Source organism: Rissa tridactyla, chromosome 8 (assembly GCF_028500815.1).
Source record: "Rissa tridactyla isolate bRisTri1 chromosome 8, bRisTri1.patW.cur.20221130, whole genome shotgun sequence".
NCBI classification, from domain to species: domain Eukaryota; kingdom Metazoa; phylum Chordata; class Aves; order Charadriiformes; family Laridae; genus Rissa; species Rissa tridactyla.
Genome location: NC_071473.1, coordinates 39363980 through 39381106, shown reverse-complemented (window position 1 = coordinate 39381106; position 17127 = coordinate 39363980). Strand labels below are relative to the sequence as shown.

General features: G+C 44.0%; 2 protein-coding genes across 3 annotated transcripts; both read right to left on the bottom strand.

The window, feature by feature from the left end:
* Window positions 1–1535: 1535 nt before the first annotated feature.
* C8H1orf52 (chromosome 8 C1orf52 homolog) lies at window positions 1536–3860 on the bottom strand. Its single transcript, XM_054213062.1, has 3 exons — window positions 3566–3860; window positions 3245–3452; window positions 1536–2090 (listed from the first exon to the last, which is right to left on the bottom strand). The coding sequence occupies exons 1-3, from the start codon at window positions 3824–3826 to the stop codon at window positions 2008–2010; spliced, it is 552 nt and encodes a 183-aa protein (XP_054069037.1). The 5' UTR covers window positions 3827–3860; the 3' UTR covers window positions 1536–2007.
* Window positions 3861–5103: 1243 nt separating this feature from the next.
* On the bottom strand, window positions 5104–15289 carry BCL10 (BCL10 immune signaling adaptor). Of its 2 annotated transcripts, none has more exons than XM_054211777.1 (3): window positions 15000–15289; window positions 8661–8949; window positions 5104–7560 (listed from the first exon to the last, which is right to left on the bottom strand). In XM_054211777.1, the coding sequence occupies exons 1-3, from the start codon at window positions 15144–15146 to the stop codon at window positions 7193–7195; spliced, it is 804 nt and encodes a 267-aa protein (XP_054067752.1). In that variant the 5' UTR covers window positions 15147–15289; the 3' UTR covers window positions 5104–7192. The 2 variants fall into 2 exon arrangements, with proteins under 2 accessions (XP_054067752.1, XP_054067753.1); XM_054211778.1 differs by lacking the exon at window positions 15000–15289 and adding an exon at window positions 13640–13787.
* Window positions 15290–17127: the final 1838 nt, after the last annotated feature.

The window sequence follows — 17127 nt, the reverse complement described above, 5'->3', positions numbered from 1 at the left end:
CATTAACCTTCACCTGTAACGCTCTTCAAGGAGTGCCTCAATAGCAAACAGAACCGTTACAAGACTTGAGAATTAGGCAGTCCATTGAACCGCGTACCTCATGTCAAAGCCCTCCCGTTTCGAGAAATAGCGCCATTCATCCCACATAACCCTGGAATAAATCCTGTACATATAGGACAGCAGATTTCACAAGAAGTATCTTGCTAGACATACTGTAACGTGCAACTTGCTGCCAGGACACAACCGAACCTCTGGGAAACTGACCGAACATCTGATCTTCATATCTGAACAGGGGCTCGCTGCTGTTCCCTACCCTCAGCTCTCTATGCCAGCTATAGTATAAACACAGTCCTGTTAAAAAAGGAGCACAAGCAGTCTTTTTTTTTTTTTTCCTACCACATTCTCTGAAGATTAGCATCTTCAACCTAGCTACGTTAGGACAGCAGATACAGAAAAAAAAAAATAGATTCATTCAGAGAATCTTTTCATTCAGAGACCTCATGCCTTCCGCTCTGCAAGAAAAACATCCCTCCTTTCCCCATAAGCTCACAGAAACAGTCTGATCCCAGACGACCAGGACCCAGAGACCAGCAGCCACCCGAGGAGCTTGTGGCAGTCCACATCCCCAGGCGGATGATGTAAGGCTGCGCTACCTGCATGGAGACAGCTACGGGGAAATCAGCAAGGAGTGGCTGCGGCGTCTGCAGGTAGAGAAGGATCCAGAAAAATCATTATCACACCGCCTGGCTGGAATCGCGTAACTTTTTGCTAACCTCATATACTCCCTAAAAATGAATGCATTTTTCAATATATTGAGGTTCAAAAGATTTTTTTTAAAAACAACTTTTAAAAAAATTAACATCATATTAGCACATAGACATACAGCATCTGTTCTGCCAAATTAAAGCTAATCCAAGACAGAAGGAAAATAAAAATTATAAATGGCTAAATTAAAAGTTTAATTACATAAACTTCTATTAGTAGGCCTAATCTCACTGCAGATTTCCTAAGGCACAGAAGCTTTATTTGAAAATAAACCTAAAACGGCCTTCCCCTCAACCCAGCTTTGCTGGTACTTTTTCCATATCCAAACCCAAAAATCCCAGCAGCAGCGCATCACAAATGCAACAAATCCTGACTAGCACTTTGAGAAGATTAACAACCGTTCGTACTGAAATAAATACAATTTGGCAGTAAAGACTCTATCGCAGCTTTGTCATAATTTTTTTTTTTACATAAATATCTAGATTCTATTTTCAATTTTAGGAAGAATGCGTTAAATGCTTCAATTCTTCCTGCATCAGTTAGTCTAGTATTTCACTGATGCAGATCACATAACACCAAAACTAATTATCAAATATTAAACTCCATTATTAGGTCCATGGGTTTTTTTCAGTTTGCAGCTGTATATTTATTACAAACAAAACCCTGAGGAATCTGTTGTGTCATAAGAAATACATCACTGAAATGCATACAGTACAGAATTCACCCCTCCTGTTCACCAAGCATGCAATGCAATGTCTATACTGCACACGTTTTCAAATGTAGTTTTATTCCAGTGACATATTTGCAGTCTGTACATACATACATCAAAACAACATTATGCAAACATATCACAGGGCAGTACTTAAAGAATCTTTAGTATATACTCCTTTATAAAAGGTTTTGACACAATGGAAAAGTCAACGTTACCAGGTTTCTTGATAAACAAAATACCACGAAGCCCTGTAACCTGCACCTGCATCAGCACGAGTATCCATCACAGTGGATCCCTCTTCTAAATCCCCCTTTTAAATAAACAGGTTTAGATTTTGTTCAGTAGACGAGTTCCTATCACAACACTGTCCATTTAATTTTGTGCTTTCCAAAAGGCAAGCATACTACAGAAATAAAATTCCCTACCCGACAGGAGAGAGAAATTCAGTAAACATGTATTTGTTTCCCATTCCAGCAGAGAAATGCAAGTTCATTGAAATTCTCATTATGGCTAAATCCAGCACGCCGTGCTTATAACTTCTTCTTCTTTGTCTGCTCCCCAGCATCCAGTTTACGTTTCTTAGCAGAGGCTGGTTCATCATCTTTTTCACCATCTTTAAATAAAAGATAGAGTTAATCAAAGTCAGCAAAGCCAGTATTTTCCTCTTATACACCATCCTTACCCCAGAACAACTGACTTAACGATATCTGAGAAGCCTAGAAAAAAACCCCGCAGTAGTATTAACTGACAACATCCTCATTTGTGGAATGTGGACAATACATGGGCAGAATAGCAATGATTACTTGTTATAAGTACCACAGACCAGTGAGGATAACTAAGAAGAGGCCTTATTATGCTGCTGTACAGTACCTGTTCTAAAAAAGTATTATTTGACTAGATAAGACAAAAAGCTAGAAAATGACATTTTAGCAGCAGAAAGTAACATCAAGGTCAATTAATAGTTTATCTTCTTAATCTCTGGATGAAGGCTAACTAAGAGAAATGCATACAGGGAAAAAAAAAAGCACACAGAACACACGGAGCAAGACAGCAAAAAAAACCTTCCTTTGGAAAAGGTGTGATGACAACTGGCGAACCAAAGCGTTATTGTGTATTCTGAAAGCCCAGAATCTCTTCTTCTGGTTTTGTTCTCTTGCTTGTTACTGGCTATTCTCTTTCTCCAGCACCTTTTTAAAAAAAATAAGTCCTCCCTCCTGCCAATTATGTTTTTATTTCCTAGACTACCATTACAGCTTGTACCATGCTTAGAAGTGAAGAGGATAGTAAATATTTTCTTCAGTAATCTGTCACATGGACGGGTTTTTTTAATTCCCCTCTCGGCCCCCAAGTTTTACAAACATTATAAAAATAATCTGCCCTACATCGACACCTCAAGTCAAGACAGCAGCGCTTAAAGATGCTCTCATGCCGCTTTCTGTTTTAGTGGTACCATGCCTGAACCTGCTGGTTTCTTATAACTGCAGTTCTACGCTCTTTAATCGTTCCCCGTTTCCACTAACGCCACTGGAAGGGGAGCAGAGGAGCTGCTGGAGAGACTACGCTGATCCTAGGAAAACCAGAGATCCTAGGGAAACCCGAACGCTTTCAGCCACCCCCGCGGCTCTCCCCTCAGCGGCAGGGGGGATGCAGGGGCGGCCAGCAATAACCTCCTCCCAGCTGCGGGCAGGGAGGGCGCCGCCCGCAGAACCCCCCCACTCCCCGTTTGACCCCCCAGCGCCCGTGAAAAGCCCCAGGGCAGGCCCTCACCCGACGCCAGGGCTTCCTGCTCCTCGTCCGGCAGGAACCGGGCCTTGCCGGCCTGCCGGGGCGCGTCCTCCCCGTTGTCCTCGTAGATGTTGGACCACTTTATGGCCATGTCGAGGGCAGGGGTCGGCGGGGGCTTCTTCTCGGGCGGGCTGTAGCTCTCGGGCGGGGGCACGGCGTTGCTCTTCCACACCTTGAACTCCTTGGGGGGCTGCAGGAGAGAGCCGGGCACCCGCCACACCGGACCCGGGCACCCGTCACACCGGGCCTCGGCTCCCCCACCCCCGGCCTCCCTCCCCTTCCCTCCCCGGCCGCCCCCCGCACCTCCTCGGGCGCCCGCAGGACGCGGCTCTCCCAGTCGATCTGCTTGTTGAGCGGGTTGTAGAGGAAGGCGGGCGGCTGCGACACCCTTCGGAAGAGCTCGTCGGGCGGCGGCAGCCTCGGCCGCCGCCCCGGGCTGCCCCCCGCCGCCGCGCCGCCCCCGGCCCCCCGCTCGTCGGGCTGGGGCTCGTCGGGCTCCGAGTCGGAGCTGGAGCTGCCATAGGCCGCGAAATAGGCCAGCGGGTCCTCTCCCTCCGCCGCCATGGCGGGGCCCTGCCGCCGCGACACCGCCCGCACGGAAACCGGCCCCGCGCCGAGGGTTCCGGCCTCCCGGCGGCACCGCGGCCCGGGGAGCCCCGCCGCCGCCAGCCCTGCTGCCCCCCGGGGCCGGGCGGGCCCTCGGAGGAGAACCCCCGGGTTTGTGTGTGGGTGCCAGGCTGTGCGTGGCGAAGGGGACGCAGCAGCAGGAGGTGGAAAAAGCGGCGCTTTCTGCGGCCGCCCTGGGTGGGGGGTGCGGGCTTCACCCCCACTAACGCGGGGATTTTCTTCTCCCGGCGACCAGAGACAGACACAGAAAATCAGACGTGAAACCGAGACGTCCTCCATTTCTCCTTTTTTACACCTGCGGGCCGAAGTAGAGAGAAAACCCGTTTTCCTTGATGTTCCAGCATCAGCTAACCCAGGGCAGGTGGAGCTTTGGCCGTTGCCTGTCCTGTAACAACTTACGCGGGCACGGAGGCTGTCCTGACCTTACCAAAACACATTTTTCCACTCTGTTGGAAAAAGTTGGTACTAGACTTCCCGTGTCAACAAGGCCCATATCTCTGTTTTTGCATCAGCTAAAATACTTACCAGTGCTGTTCAGGCTACTGAAGGTCCTGTACTACCACGGAAGCGGGACAAGGTCTAAGGAAGGGGCTTTGCTTATAATATGATAAATGCCTTTACTGTAAAGATACTAAAACATGTCCAGCTGATCTCTCAAAATCGATACTATAATCATTATTTTGAAAGAAACCCTACACACAAATTATGATGAAAACAAGCACTGAAGTGAGCCTCCACCGTCCCCGCAACATTTGCAAATCCTTTTTTGAGTCATGCTCCTCCGCACTCAAAGGTTTTGTTTCTCCCCCGCTATTAATAATAATCTTAATTTTAGAATGAAGTCAACATATGCATGGCTGAAAGCAACACTTCTCACATCTTTAAGAAGTTGGGAAATCGAGCCATTTGGAAAACAAAAGCAAGAATCAGGTTAGCAATACTAGTCATGAACCACAGAGAGCGTAGTTAAGCAGCCGAGGTCTTAATTTTGCATGTGTGTTTTCCCTACGCGCTGCTCCTGAATGCAGTCCTACAGGCACCGGTGTTTCACATTAAGTCAGTCTTTCCACCACAGACAAACCTCTCCTAACAAGAGAGTGAGAACAAACGCCTCCCGCACACACAAAACCAAACCCACACATCCAGATACCGACACAAACTACTCCTACAACCCATACATTTTAATAATGAGAGAGGCAGACAGGAAAACAGGCAATTGTACAAAAGAATTTATTCCAAAAGTTGTGATAGAAATATTTCAGTCTTTTTTTTAAAAAAAAAATGCACATTATAAACATTTGGTAAGATAATACATTCATTTAATGTCTCAGGTTAATAGGCTCCATGGCAGGAGCGATCCCTGCACAGGTAGGCTCCCTGGAGTCTGCAGGGCAGGCAGCTCAGCTCTCCTGGTCGGATTTACATCTGCAAGGCTGGCCTCACCCCGAGCTGATGCTCCTTCAGTTAAGGCCAAGCTTGCTCACTCCCCTCCCTTTACAAGAACCCAAGAATGGACCCAAACCTCAGCACAGCTCTTTAGGTGGTTACAGTGGGCATTTAGACAAATTTTCAGACATCCCAAGTATGTGCAACTACAGTTCAGTTAATGGAAGAGAGGGATTTAAGCCTACCCTTAATTTAATGTTAGAAAGCAAAATTTGCTTGCATATTAAGGCACTTAACTCCCAGAGTGCTTCCTAAACCAAGCAGTTTTGTTGAAGAGCATTTTCACTGTCCCAACAGTCTATGACCTTAGATGCATACAAGAAAAACAAGGACTTCTATAAACACTAAACAGAAGCCCCCATCTTTATTGAATGTAAGCTGTTTATATACTAAGTATGGAGTGTAGTTGAACATTGCAGTTTATTTTAACCTACTTCCAAAACCAGAGTAAACATGAAAAAAAAATAAAAATTAGACACTATACAGAGGTCCTGCTGATGGCCTGTCTCCACAAAAGGAGCAGTTTAGGAGTATTACCTGGCTTTGAATTTGAATGGAATTACACAGCTATAGCACTGGGTGAGTGCCAAAATAATTTAAAGCCTTAAATACAAAGCTACCCTTTGATATACTGAAAACGTCCCATCGCTTTAAAGTGTAGTACTGCAGAACACAACTATACATGTTTCCAAGTAAGAGTTCGTCTTCGCCTAGTAATTTTAAAGTTAATAAGCCAACTTCACAAAAAGTAGATTACAACTCAAGAGTAGTCTGAGAGGAATACAGCATGTTACATTGTGTCAAGAAATGAGAACCTTACCATGTTGAAATAGTTTAAAATGCATTTGACTCTAAACAATTTGAAATGTAAACCTGCCTATCTGCTTTGAAGAGTAGATATCTGAAGTGCAACGCTTCCAAGCGTCCTTCAGGTACAGATACTTTTTTGCTACAGGACTCCTCCTCTACTTACCTACTGGGACAAAACATACAAGCTTTGCTCCTTAACAGCATCGTACAGTAACATTTTCTTACAGCCCACATGATGCTGTTACAGCAGTTTACATTCCTTTTCCAGTACTACTGAGAATTTACATTTAAAGTGCATCTCAAATCAGAAATCTCTAACTAATATACAAGAATAATATGTTAAGACTTGTGGAAGTATATTTGCTAACTCAAATCACCGCGACAACGAGTGCTTTTTGATTTACTGGTAGGACAGAGAATTAAGTTCAGACAATTAATAGATTTCTTGCAAATAAGTATAGCTACAGATTTGGCCAGATCCGTGTGGTTTCTTGCAAATGGAGCTGCACACACATACATAGAGGGCAGAATTTATCCTACAGAGAAACGTTTAAAATTTGGTAAACGAGTTTAAGCTTTTTTTGGTAAATGAGCTTAAGCTTTTAGTTCAGAAAGTTATTTTTCAACACTTAATACTTTTCCTAACCATCTTCCCCAATTCACTTGTCAGAAACTTTAAGAAAAACCCCCCAGATTTCTTAGTTCCTGTAGGGGAAAAAAAAAAAAAAATCCATTTGCTCTATAACTGCATCTTCAATATCTGCAACTAAATATGAAATCTTAAATACGTTGGTTTAAAAAAAAACAAACCTTGGCTGGTGTAATACCATGATCTTTTGGAAGAAGGTCCCTAAAGAACATAAAAAAATCAAGCAGCTCCAGAGTCACCCAATAACAGAAATAACTACTCCTTAAAAACAGTAAATAGCATAGATTGTTTCCTCTGATTTTGCTAGTTAGCAGTTGAAAACATTTTTTTAACCTTTATAAGACAGCACACAAAGTTTCAGTACCATTTGGATGAACAGACAAAAGTCACTCCGTTCTTCACTGTGGTTGAAGAGAACGTGACCTTAAAGGCAAAAAGCAATTGTCACTTGAACTAGTACATGGTTCTTGCTGCTCTGCCTGGAGCTCTGGGGGGAGAGGGGGTCCGCCGGGGTCTCCAGGCCCTGGAAGGGTGGCTGAGAAAACAGCACTCTCCGCATTTCCCATCTCTGCAATTGGCAAATTCATTGAATGAAGAGAGACAGCAGACACAAATGCGGCGGTGCTATAATCTTCTTCTGGATGATGTATCTGAGTAGATTCTTTGTCTTTTGTTTTATCAAAAAAATTAGATTCATCAGAATATGATCTCGAAAGATTATTCGTTCCTCCATACAATGAGGTCATACAGGTGCTGCAGCTTAGACCTAAGACAGAAAAACAGAGACTAGATTCAATTACAGTATGGTGCACTCTTAAAACTGTGCTCTGGTTCAGTATCAGTAAGATTGTCAAAGAACAATTGTCTCTACTTTTAACAGACTAACCTCTTTGTCTCACCTGTGACATCCCAATATTCACGACAAATTAAAAAGAAAACCATACAGGTTATCTAGGCTGATGTGAATGATTTCTCTGTATCTTTGTATCAGCTACTATTTGACAAAGATGCATCATAATTTAAGCTTCCTTTTAGGAAGTCACTTTAGTCCTTCGACCCATCTTTTGACAGATTTTTCTCACTGTGTTCTTCAGACTTTTAAAAGCTTCAGCTACACGGTTCTATTCCAGAGTGGACTGCATTTGAAGGCTGTTTTACCTTAAGGTCTTTAATCTCTAGGGTTAAAAACGTCCTTTCTTCCTTCTTTCTTTCTCTTTTGATGGGCGTGGAAGGGGAAGTAAGGTTTTAGGTTTAGAAGGCTTATGCTTTTTTTATCTGCCTTAAAATATGAGTACATACAGTCACTTCAAGCTTTGGGGGTCAAAACGAAAACTCTCTACCTGTAAACGTATGCATGCGTTGTATCATACAGTGTCTAATTTTGAGTTTTTGGCATTGAAGGCATGCAGGAGAATTCCCCTCAGGTTGCATTTGCTGACTTATCTTCTGCAGAGGTGCAAAGTTTAACACAACCAGAGCATCCTGCCACTGCAGTAAATAGCTTCAAGAGAAATGCAAGATGAAAGATAACCACCTATTTTGAGTTCTGAATTAGAACCTCATAGGAAGCAAAACTGAGATGTGAAGACAGACTTATCCGTCATAACAACACATGATAGGGTGGGTTTTTTTGCAATTTGTTATTTATGACGTGTTCAGGTCGTAAAAAGGCAAAGCCGGGATAAATGCACTAGTGTCTTAAACCCAAACTGGCAATACTTCCAAGAATGTTGTCCCAGACACTGGAGGACGCAATAAAATAACAAAAAATAAACCTGTACTAAGAAACATGACTTAAAGAGTCTGATTTTGCAGACCCTCAAAATAAAACTTACATCTTAAAAGATATTATTATAAACTTCTCACCTTTGAGAGCTTCAAGTTTTTCATTTTTGACTTTCAACACTACATCAGTTATCTTTTGTAACAGGAAGTTTTGTGTTCTTTCTCGTCTGATAGAGTCAATCAAAGCATCTAGTCCCTTTGGGTTTTCTGCTAAGTAGTCCAGTAACTTTCCAGTTTTTTTCCTACTGGAAGATCGAGAAGAAATTTCTTCTGTGTCCTCTCTGGTGAGTATTTTCTTTGAACGTAGGTAATCAAAGTGTCTCTCAGCTATGATTTTATCACACAGGTAAGGACGCATCCTTTCTAAAGCCTGCAAAACAAAAACTAGTATTAGCAAATCTTTCCATTTATTTAGAAGCCTCTATTTGAAACATATACGATTTTGATACAAGTTAATGAAACAATTTTTAAAGCTGCCACTGCGTTACCTAGCAGAGATTTTTCTCAGTATTAAAAAACCCCACGTATTAAAAAAAAAAATATTACCTAATTTACTTTTCCCTTTCATTAGTTTTCTTTGAGTGAACTCAGGAGTTTTAATGCACATTAAGTAATAAGGTGAATACTTATGAAAACGTTAACTACATCAACTCTGTGATTATCACATTTCAGAACAGTCACCAAGTAGAAATGAAAAGAAATACCAACAAAAATCAATAGCACCTACTCACTGTGTCTGCAGACACACTCATTCTCACTGACTGACTGCCACATTTCCATACTATTTGCATCCAAGAGGCAAAACTACAAAATATTTCACTTATTTATGTTTTATGTACATTGAGTAAAAGCAGTCTCAGAGCAACAGCACAAATATACTCACTGTTTAAAAGGTTTGATAAATAAACAACCCTACTTACAAGTTCAACAGATGACAGGCATCCGAAATACGTGCACTCTCACCCACAGATGTACCTACTCTCAACAACTTTACTAGCTGCTTTTTGTCTTCAAATTGCCTTCTTTTGGCTTAAGATTTTATATTAAACACGTGAAGCAAGTTGCACACCTCTAACATCCTGCACAGACGACAGAGTTAGTGCAACTCTAGCAAAAGGAAATGGACTCTGCCCTCTGCAGCACAGCTTCAGTTTGCAAGCATAAACTGGTTGCTGAAATCCTCTCTATAAACAGCAAAAAGAAAGAGGTGGAACAATCTGTGCATGGGAGGGGACTCCATCATCTAAAGACCCTAACATATAGTCAACATCAGGCATGATGAAGCAGAGACATCTGTCTTGAGCATTTCAGCAGCAGTGTCACTTTGCATCTTCAGGAACTGTAACACCTAGTATCAGATCACATTTCCTCAGAGATCTTCTTCCTGGGGAAACATGCTATCTTTTGTAACCATACTCAACTCTAACCTGACTATCAGTTTATTTCTGAGGCAATTTTATAGGTGCGATGTCAGAACTAAAGACTGCCACATCACCACTTTGATTTCCTCCTTGGAAGATATAGCATCCTCTCCTACACTGACCAATTTATTTTCACAGTTATCAAAAAAAACCCCAATCTTCCTCCACCTTGTTCAGAGGCTACATACAAGCACAAACATCGTCAAAATGTAAACAATATTCATCTTATTTCAATCTCTACATTAGCAAGCCTACTTGATATCAACGTGGAAACAGAATTAATGCATGTGTTCACAACTCTCTGGTTTCAGTATCTACTACTCTACGAAGATGAGTCACAAATAACATCTCTGCACTTGAAAAACAAGCTCTCATTTTATATAATACTACAAAATTGGCAGTTTCTCCCGCCAAGATTTTTCACTGTGCAGAATTACACAAGAAGTCAGATACCCATTAGCTGAATATTACTGATGTCAAAAAACCACCCTCACAAGTGTCATTTGATTCAAAAAGAGAAAAAAAAATATTTGAGAGCCAGAAGGAAAAACACCTTTACTTACAAGACATGTGAAGAGATGGAAAGAAATAAAACTTCTTTCCTGAAGAAAGTTCTCAAATATCCTCCTGCTTTTTGAGACTAAATTCCATAACATCAGCATTTAAAAAATAAAATTTGAAAAATGACTGCCTTATAGCCATTTACTAGCTCAGTCAATAGAAGCAGAGGAAAAGCTAGATATAAAGGCATACTCTAAGACAGACTATTTGAAACAGCAAACTACAGTCTGGGATACTGGTGCTAGGGAAAGCACCGATAACTCAAAGAAAAAACTTCCTGGATTGCTCCACTAAGTATAGCAGAGGATAAATGTGTTCTTCTAGTTGCTCTTCAGAATCCAACAAACACTAAGCTATCAATAAACAGCCTGTGGTTACACGGTTGTTAAAGAAAGCATCAGATGAGCATGCACGGAAGGAAAAAGGTGGCTTTTGGCAGTAGACTATCACCACTAGAATGAATACAACATAAAACCAAAAATGGAAGGGTGCAGCTCCTTGGTGGCTGATTTAAGATCAAGAAACACTCCCCGCTCCTCCTCCCCCCGCCAGCCAGATTAATTACATGATCCAGTTTAATGTGCAATCACGTTGGCACTAGTGGTGGCATAACTATGATAAGAGCAGAAAAGTGCAACAGCACAGCTTATATCAACTTAGGTTGCTCTGGAATGCACCTCAAGCATCCAACTGCAACAAGCCCATGCCTGGAAGGTTATGAATGTAGTGGGCAATGCAGATTTCTTCAGTTCCCATGGAAATCTCATCCTACCACCATGAGGATCAACCAACAAACTCTGAAATACAAGAGTCAGTCAACATTTCAACATTAGAAGAATAGGGCGAGTTGTTATTGAATAGAAAGGCTATTGTGTTTTGACTAACATCTTCCTGTAACGAGTCTTTCACTGTATGAAGCGTTATCAGTTCTGAATTTCCCTCTGCATTGTCCTTGTAGGTTAATCGTTCATGAGGGACAGAAAAGAAATGCATTAGAACAGAAGCTTAAATATACTTTGCTCTGTATAAATGATTTTGCATGGCTCACTGCCTCCTTCCCAGCTCTTGAATGCAAAACTCCAACCTTTATAACTCCTCCTCAAGACAAGTTTACCCAGACCAAGTCATCCTTGCAAGTTAGCTTTCTGAGATGTGCTGTCACATAATATACACAGAACTTCTGGTAATGCAGCACTTCTGTTTGAAGTGAACCTGTCAAGATTAACAACTTTGAAACAGCTAAGTGAGTTTACAGTGAACCAGCACTTTGTATCATGAAGCCGCAACATTTAAAATCTGAGAGAAGAAGCTCTGAAGTCAGATTTTTTTGGACTGTATTGTAATGATAACACTAATATTATTTCTTTCTACATAATAGGTTTCTATCAAGTCCTCCAATTATTATGGGAAAACCTATAAGGTTAAAGGCTGAAGCGAGACAGATGCAGTTCTGTGAGATGCAGATGTGAATTAGTCACTGACACAGATTAATGTACATATCATGTTACATATATAGACTGATTTAAGTAGTTCTTATATTTTTTTGGTGTAACTACTGGATGATAACTATTGCAGTATTACCCTGTGGTTCCACAGAAGCAAGTAATAACTTGAAAAACATGCCTCACAAAACTATGACAAAGCATTTAAAGAAAACTATGTATGCGTAAAGCTAGTAAGAAACCAAAACTGAACTCCACACATTCTTTATCGTACTTTAAAGGAACATTAAAAAAACAAATAAGCCACAGAATCGTAGGGTTGGAAGGGACCTCTGGAGATCATCTAGTCCAAACCCCCTGCCAGAGCAGGGGCACCTAGAGCAGGTTACACAGGAACACGTCCATGCGGGTTTTGAATGTCTTCAGAGATGGAGGCTCCACCACCTCTCTGGGCAGCCTGTTCCAGTGCTCTGCCACCTTCAAAGTAAAGGAGTTCCTCCTCATGTTTAGGTGGAACTTCCTATGCTCAAGTTTGTGCCCATTACCTCTTGTCCTGTCCCCAGGCACCACTGAAAAGAGCCTGGCCCCATCCTCCTGACACCCACCCTTTTAAGTATTTATAAGCGTTGATAAGGTCCTCCCTCAGTCATCTTTTTTCCAGACTGAAGAGACCCAAATCCTTCAGCCTTTCTTCATAACAGAGGTGTTCAAACATAAGACATTGTAAATGCCAAAAAAAATGTCAAACATAAGACATTGTAAATTAAAAAGAGAAGCTATGGATGGTCAATAAATAATGGATAAACAGTGATTTATTTTTTTTTAAGTTATGCTTTTCAAATTAATGAATCACTTGTTGAGGTTGGTTAGCACGTTGCTTGTTTCTCAGTCTAACAGAGAGATAAGTAAATCCAAACTGAATCAGGATGAAGTCTTCCCGCAGATTCCAGGTATCAGTGAATAAATATGGGTGGGGGGGAAACCCCAAAACCAGGATAGCGTAGAACAAAAAGCTTAAATATATATACATTTAATTTAACTATTCATGCTTCGCAAGAGAGAATGTTATTAACACCAGGAGAAGCATATACACTTGCAACTAACTTTTGGATACCGTATTAATTACTCATCACTTCCAGTCCGCCTCCAAGCACTTAAGTGTGGGCACAGATGGAGACGGTGAAACCCAAACCCTCGCCCTTAAAACGCCACCAAGGAGCGGAACGCTTCGAAAAAAACAAAAGAAACCGGAACTTTCAGGTGAACACCTGGCCCCAGGGTGAAGTTTCTGACCGTCGTTATCGATCTTACACCGGGCAGCCCACAACGGAGCCCAAGGCGGCGGGCTCGGCCCCGAAGTCGGGGCGTCCTGCCCGGAGCGCCGGTAGCGGCGCTCCGGGCAGGACGCCCCGACTTCGGGGCCGAGCCCGCCGCCCCACACAAAACCCGCCCATCCCCGCGGGAAAGGCGGAGGGGAATTCCGTGCGGCGCGGCGGGGGCCCGGCCCCTATCGGCTCTCCCGCCTCCGCAGCGGCCTGCCCCCCGGGCTCTGACAGGGCTTCCGCTTCCCCCCGCCCGGGCCTCAGCCCCACCCCGGGGCACCGCGGCATGCTCGACGGGGACCACCAGCACTTACGTCCTTCTTCACCTCGGCCATCTCGTCCTCCGTTAACAGCCGCCCCGCGGCGCCCGAACCCGAACACGGGCCGGAGCCTTCCATAGCGGAAACCCCTCCACTGCCGCCACCGCCGCCGCCGGGGAAAACCGCTCAGGGCAGCGCTTCCGCCCCGGGCCCCGCCCGCGCACGCCAGGCCCCGCCCCTCCCACGCACGGCCACCAATGGACGTTCAGGGAAGGCACTCCGCCCCCACCGCGGCACCGCCCAGTGGCGCGTGAGCGGAAGGGCGTCACTTCCCCTCTCCACGCGAAGGCGCTGGTTGAGTGGCGCCGCCTCGAGCCTGAGGGGGACGGGGCCGCGCCGCGGCGGAGAGCCCCTCCCAGGCGAGGGCTGGCTGCCTTTCTACCTTCCTGCCGGCTCGGCCCGCGGCGGCGCAGGCAGCGACGAACCGCCGGGCTCGGCGGCGGGGCTCCCGCCTCCCTTGCGGAGGCGCAGGGAGCGGCCCACTTGACGGGTTAAACCCTGCGCTTTTCCGGTACCGTCACCAGACTGTGGCAGTCGCCCGCGTCTGGAGCTCGCAGCTGCCTGCCGAAGGCGTTTTAACCACCCCCTCCGTTAAAACAGGTGTTTGGAAACCATGAGTGGGTGTGAGTGCCTCGGGTCTGCAGCTCCGGGGGTTACTAGTGCTCAGCGATGTGGTATGGAAAGGCTGCGGTTTATCTGCATGATGACGTACTCCTTACAGCATTTTAAAGATAAATGATTATCATCATCATCATCTGGGGACGGGGGCATTTACAACAGATTTTAGGGGCTGACAGTGGTCAAAACCCACAGCTGTAAAGGGCTGTCTCCCAAGGCTGCTGCAGGTCTCAGAACAAGCCAAGCTGTACGCCATGGAGCAGCCAGTAGCTCCCACTTCACCCCTCCAAAGGCCAGACAGCCCTGCGCTATCAGGCTCGGCTGCAGAGCCTGCCGCCGGTCCCAGCCCTGCCCTGCCCGGGAGCAAACTCTTGAAGAAAGGACAGAAGACAAAACTTAATTCATGGGTATTTTTTTCTCAGCTGTCAAACGTAAAACTCAGGCTACTGCTGCAGTCTTGAAAACTGCATTTCCAGCAGTTAAACATGAAAGTGTATAGAAGTAGAAGCAATCAATACTGGGTTTTGCTGTCAGTAAGGCAAAACTACCAATTTTATGACATTTTGCAAAGTCCTTTTGCTTGATATGCCTTGTTAATGCAATCGCGCTTCAAATATTAACTGCAATGATAGCTGTTTTACAGTGATAAGCATTCCCAGCTTTTCAATAAACCCATTGGATAGCAAAGGTCCTGCCCAGAACATTTGAAAAACAAAGGACTAGTCACTGTTCTTACCTGATGACAGGGCTGATTTCTGTAGAGCTGGGTGTTAAAATAACAGCCAGTCTCCGAACTGGTTGCAAGAAAACGCCCAACCAGCTCTGTTCCCTGCCGCTGCTGTGAAGGACACTTCTGCCCGGTGAAAACTCCTTCAGACGCCATCCAGCCCCGCAGACCAGATTGCTGGTAATCTGGCAGCACACATCTGCTCACAACCCAAATCTTGTGGTATTATTCCCACCCCAAGAAGCCTTTGTTTGCTGCAGTGCATTTGAATTTCTCAAAGCTGTCTGTGTATCTCTGGATTAAACATCTGAAATATAAGGTAAATGAGTATTTATTTCCTGTTTTCCTGCTCAGAGGGCTGCAGGGCAGGCCTTTTTTTTCAAGTCTAAGTGCCTACGTTGATCCTCCCTAATCTGCACAAGGCACCCAAATACATGGAAAGGTTTCAGATTCTCTGATGCTTCCAGCGAGCTGATCGTGGCACTTCTGAGATGGAGCCAGGCACCTCCCCAGCCCCCAACTCCCATCCTTGTTCATTAAACGAAATGCCTTCCAGCTCCTCCTCTTCAAGGTGAATTACGTTGTAGATTTTGCTGGCTCTGTACAATACTGCTGATAAAAATTGCTATTGTGCATTCTGGATTTAGAGAACTTGTTAATAACCTTGCTCAGTGAGAGGCACAGTTCAAAGCCACGCGATGTCCGGAGGGTTAGGCTTCTGGATTCCTGAGCCATGTATGAGACAAACTGAAATGAATTAACTTTAGCAATCAGGAAAAGAGCGTGTGGTTAGAGAATGCAAGAATAGCATATATTTTAGCAGACTTAATGCCAGTAAACCCTAACAGGATTTAACAGTCCAGGCAGCTGGAAGACGACTATTCTCAGCAAGAAACTCATTCCAGGAGGTTAACATCAATTCAATATTAAGAAGTGAGCCTCAATGAAGAGTGAGTTAAAGATTATTTCTTTCAAGAGAGCTGGGAAGATTTTGGACACTGCATTGGTTTTATGAGTATGTCCATATGTAATGCCCATCTATAATACATCTCTAGAGTAAATTTCCAAATAAGTTTTGGAAACTGCTTACAACCCAGAGCTGTTCAAATCTTTCACAATATTGGTCCTCGAAGACGTTGTAATGCTGTCACAGTTTGTCAGAAGATGTCTGTGACTGGCTCCAGGTTTTCTTCCCCCTCTGCTCCCATTGATCAACCCCTCTCCAGGCAGCCTGTCCTTACTGCAGAGCAGAGGCCTCCACCTGGGAGCTTCGTGTGCTCCCATCCCATTCTGCCTCCTAGTCCTTGAATAAGGATCTGGGTCCTGCCTCAGGACAACCCCCTTTTAGAGCTGACAGGACCCTGCTGGCCCTGATGAGAGCGGTGGGGCTCTACACCCGCAATTCCCTAGGGAGGGCGAGGAAAGCTGCCAGGCAGAGAGAAGGCAAAGAGAGTTTGGTTCAGTTACAGATGGAGATCGAGGGCCTTGCCCACACTGAATGGATATCTGCAGCTACTGAATGGCTATCTGCAAGTTTTCATCTACAAACCCCCAGCAATCAACCTAATTTTTGGGGGTGAGGTTGCTGAGAGCATCAGGATGTCTGGAGTTTATGATACAGGAGACTGACTGAGGCTTTTTCACGAGGATGTATTTACAGTGGAGACTGAATTCATACACCCAAGTGCAGAAGTCTCTACTTGCCAAACTAACATTCTACATTCTACACTCCTTTTAAAATAACTATTATGCTTTTGCTTTTGAAGGTTTTGATATTCTATGAGGAACTTCTTAATGTGGCAAGTGGGAGTGGCTTGTATAGCTTTTGTTATTTTTAATTATTGCCATTTAGAAACAAATTCAATTAAATTGGTACCAGCTCTCTCCTCTAGATATGGTTACACAAAGATGCATGTAAATGCAGTACTTTACTATATTAATTGCACCAACCTAAACGTATCCACAGTAGGCATATCACTGATTTAGATATATTAATATAAAAATCATACTTTTAAACAGTGTAGTTAAATTAGTACAAAGGCTGCATTTAAATCAGCCCTAATGAAATTTTTCCTTGTCCCTGCTTCTCCAACAAGAAGAGTATTAGATTATGGTTTATTTAAAGTCCTATTGCTAG

Coding starts and splice junctions, on each gene's coding strand:
- BCL10 (XM_054211777.1), bottom strand. CDS start 15,146: ATGGCGTCTGAAGGAGTTTTCACCGGGCAGAAGTGTCCTTCACAGCAG. Junction 8,950..14,999: donor GAAATCAGCCCTGTCATCAG/GTAAGAACAGTG, acceptor TTTGTTTTGCAG/GCTTTAGAAAGGATGCGTCC. Junction 7,561..8,660: donor AAAACTTGAAGCTCTCAAAG/GTGAGAAGTTTA, acceptor TTTCTGTCTTAG/GTCTAAGCTGCAGCACCTGT.
- C8H1orf52 (XM_054213062.1), bottom strand. CDS start 3,826: ATGGCGGCGGAGGGAGAGGACCCGCTGGCCTATTTCGCGGCCTATGGC. Junction 3,453..3,565: donor TCCTGCGGGCGCCCGAGGAG/GTGCGGGGGGCG, acceptor TCTCTCCTGCAG/CCCCCCAAGGAGTTCAAGGT. Junction 2,091..3,244: donor GCAGGAAGCCCTGGCGTCGG/GTGAGGGCCTGC, acceptor TTTTATTTAAAG/ATGGTGAAAAAGATGATGAA.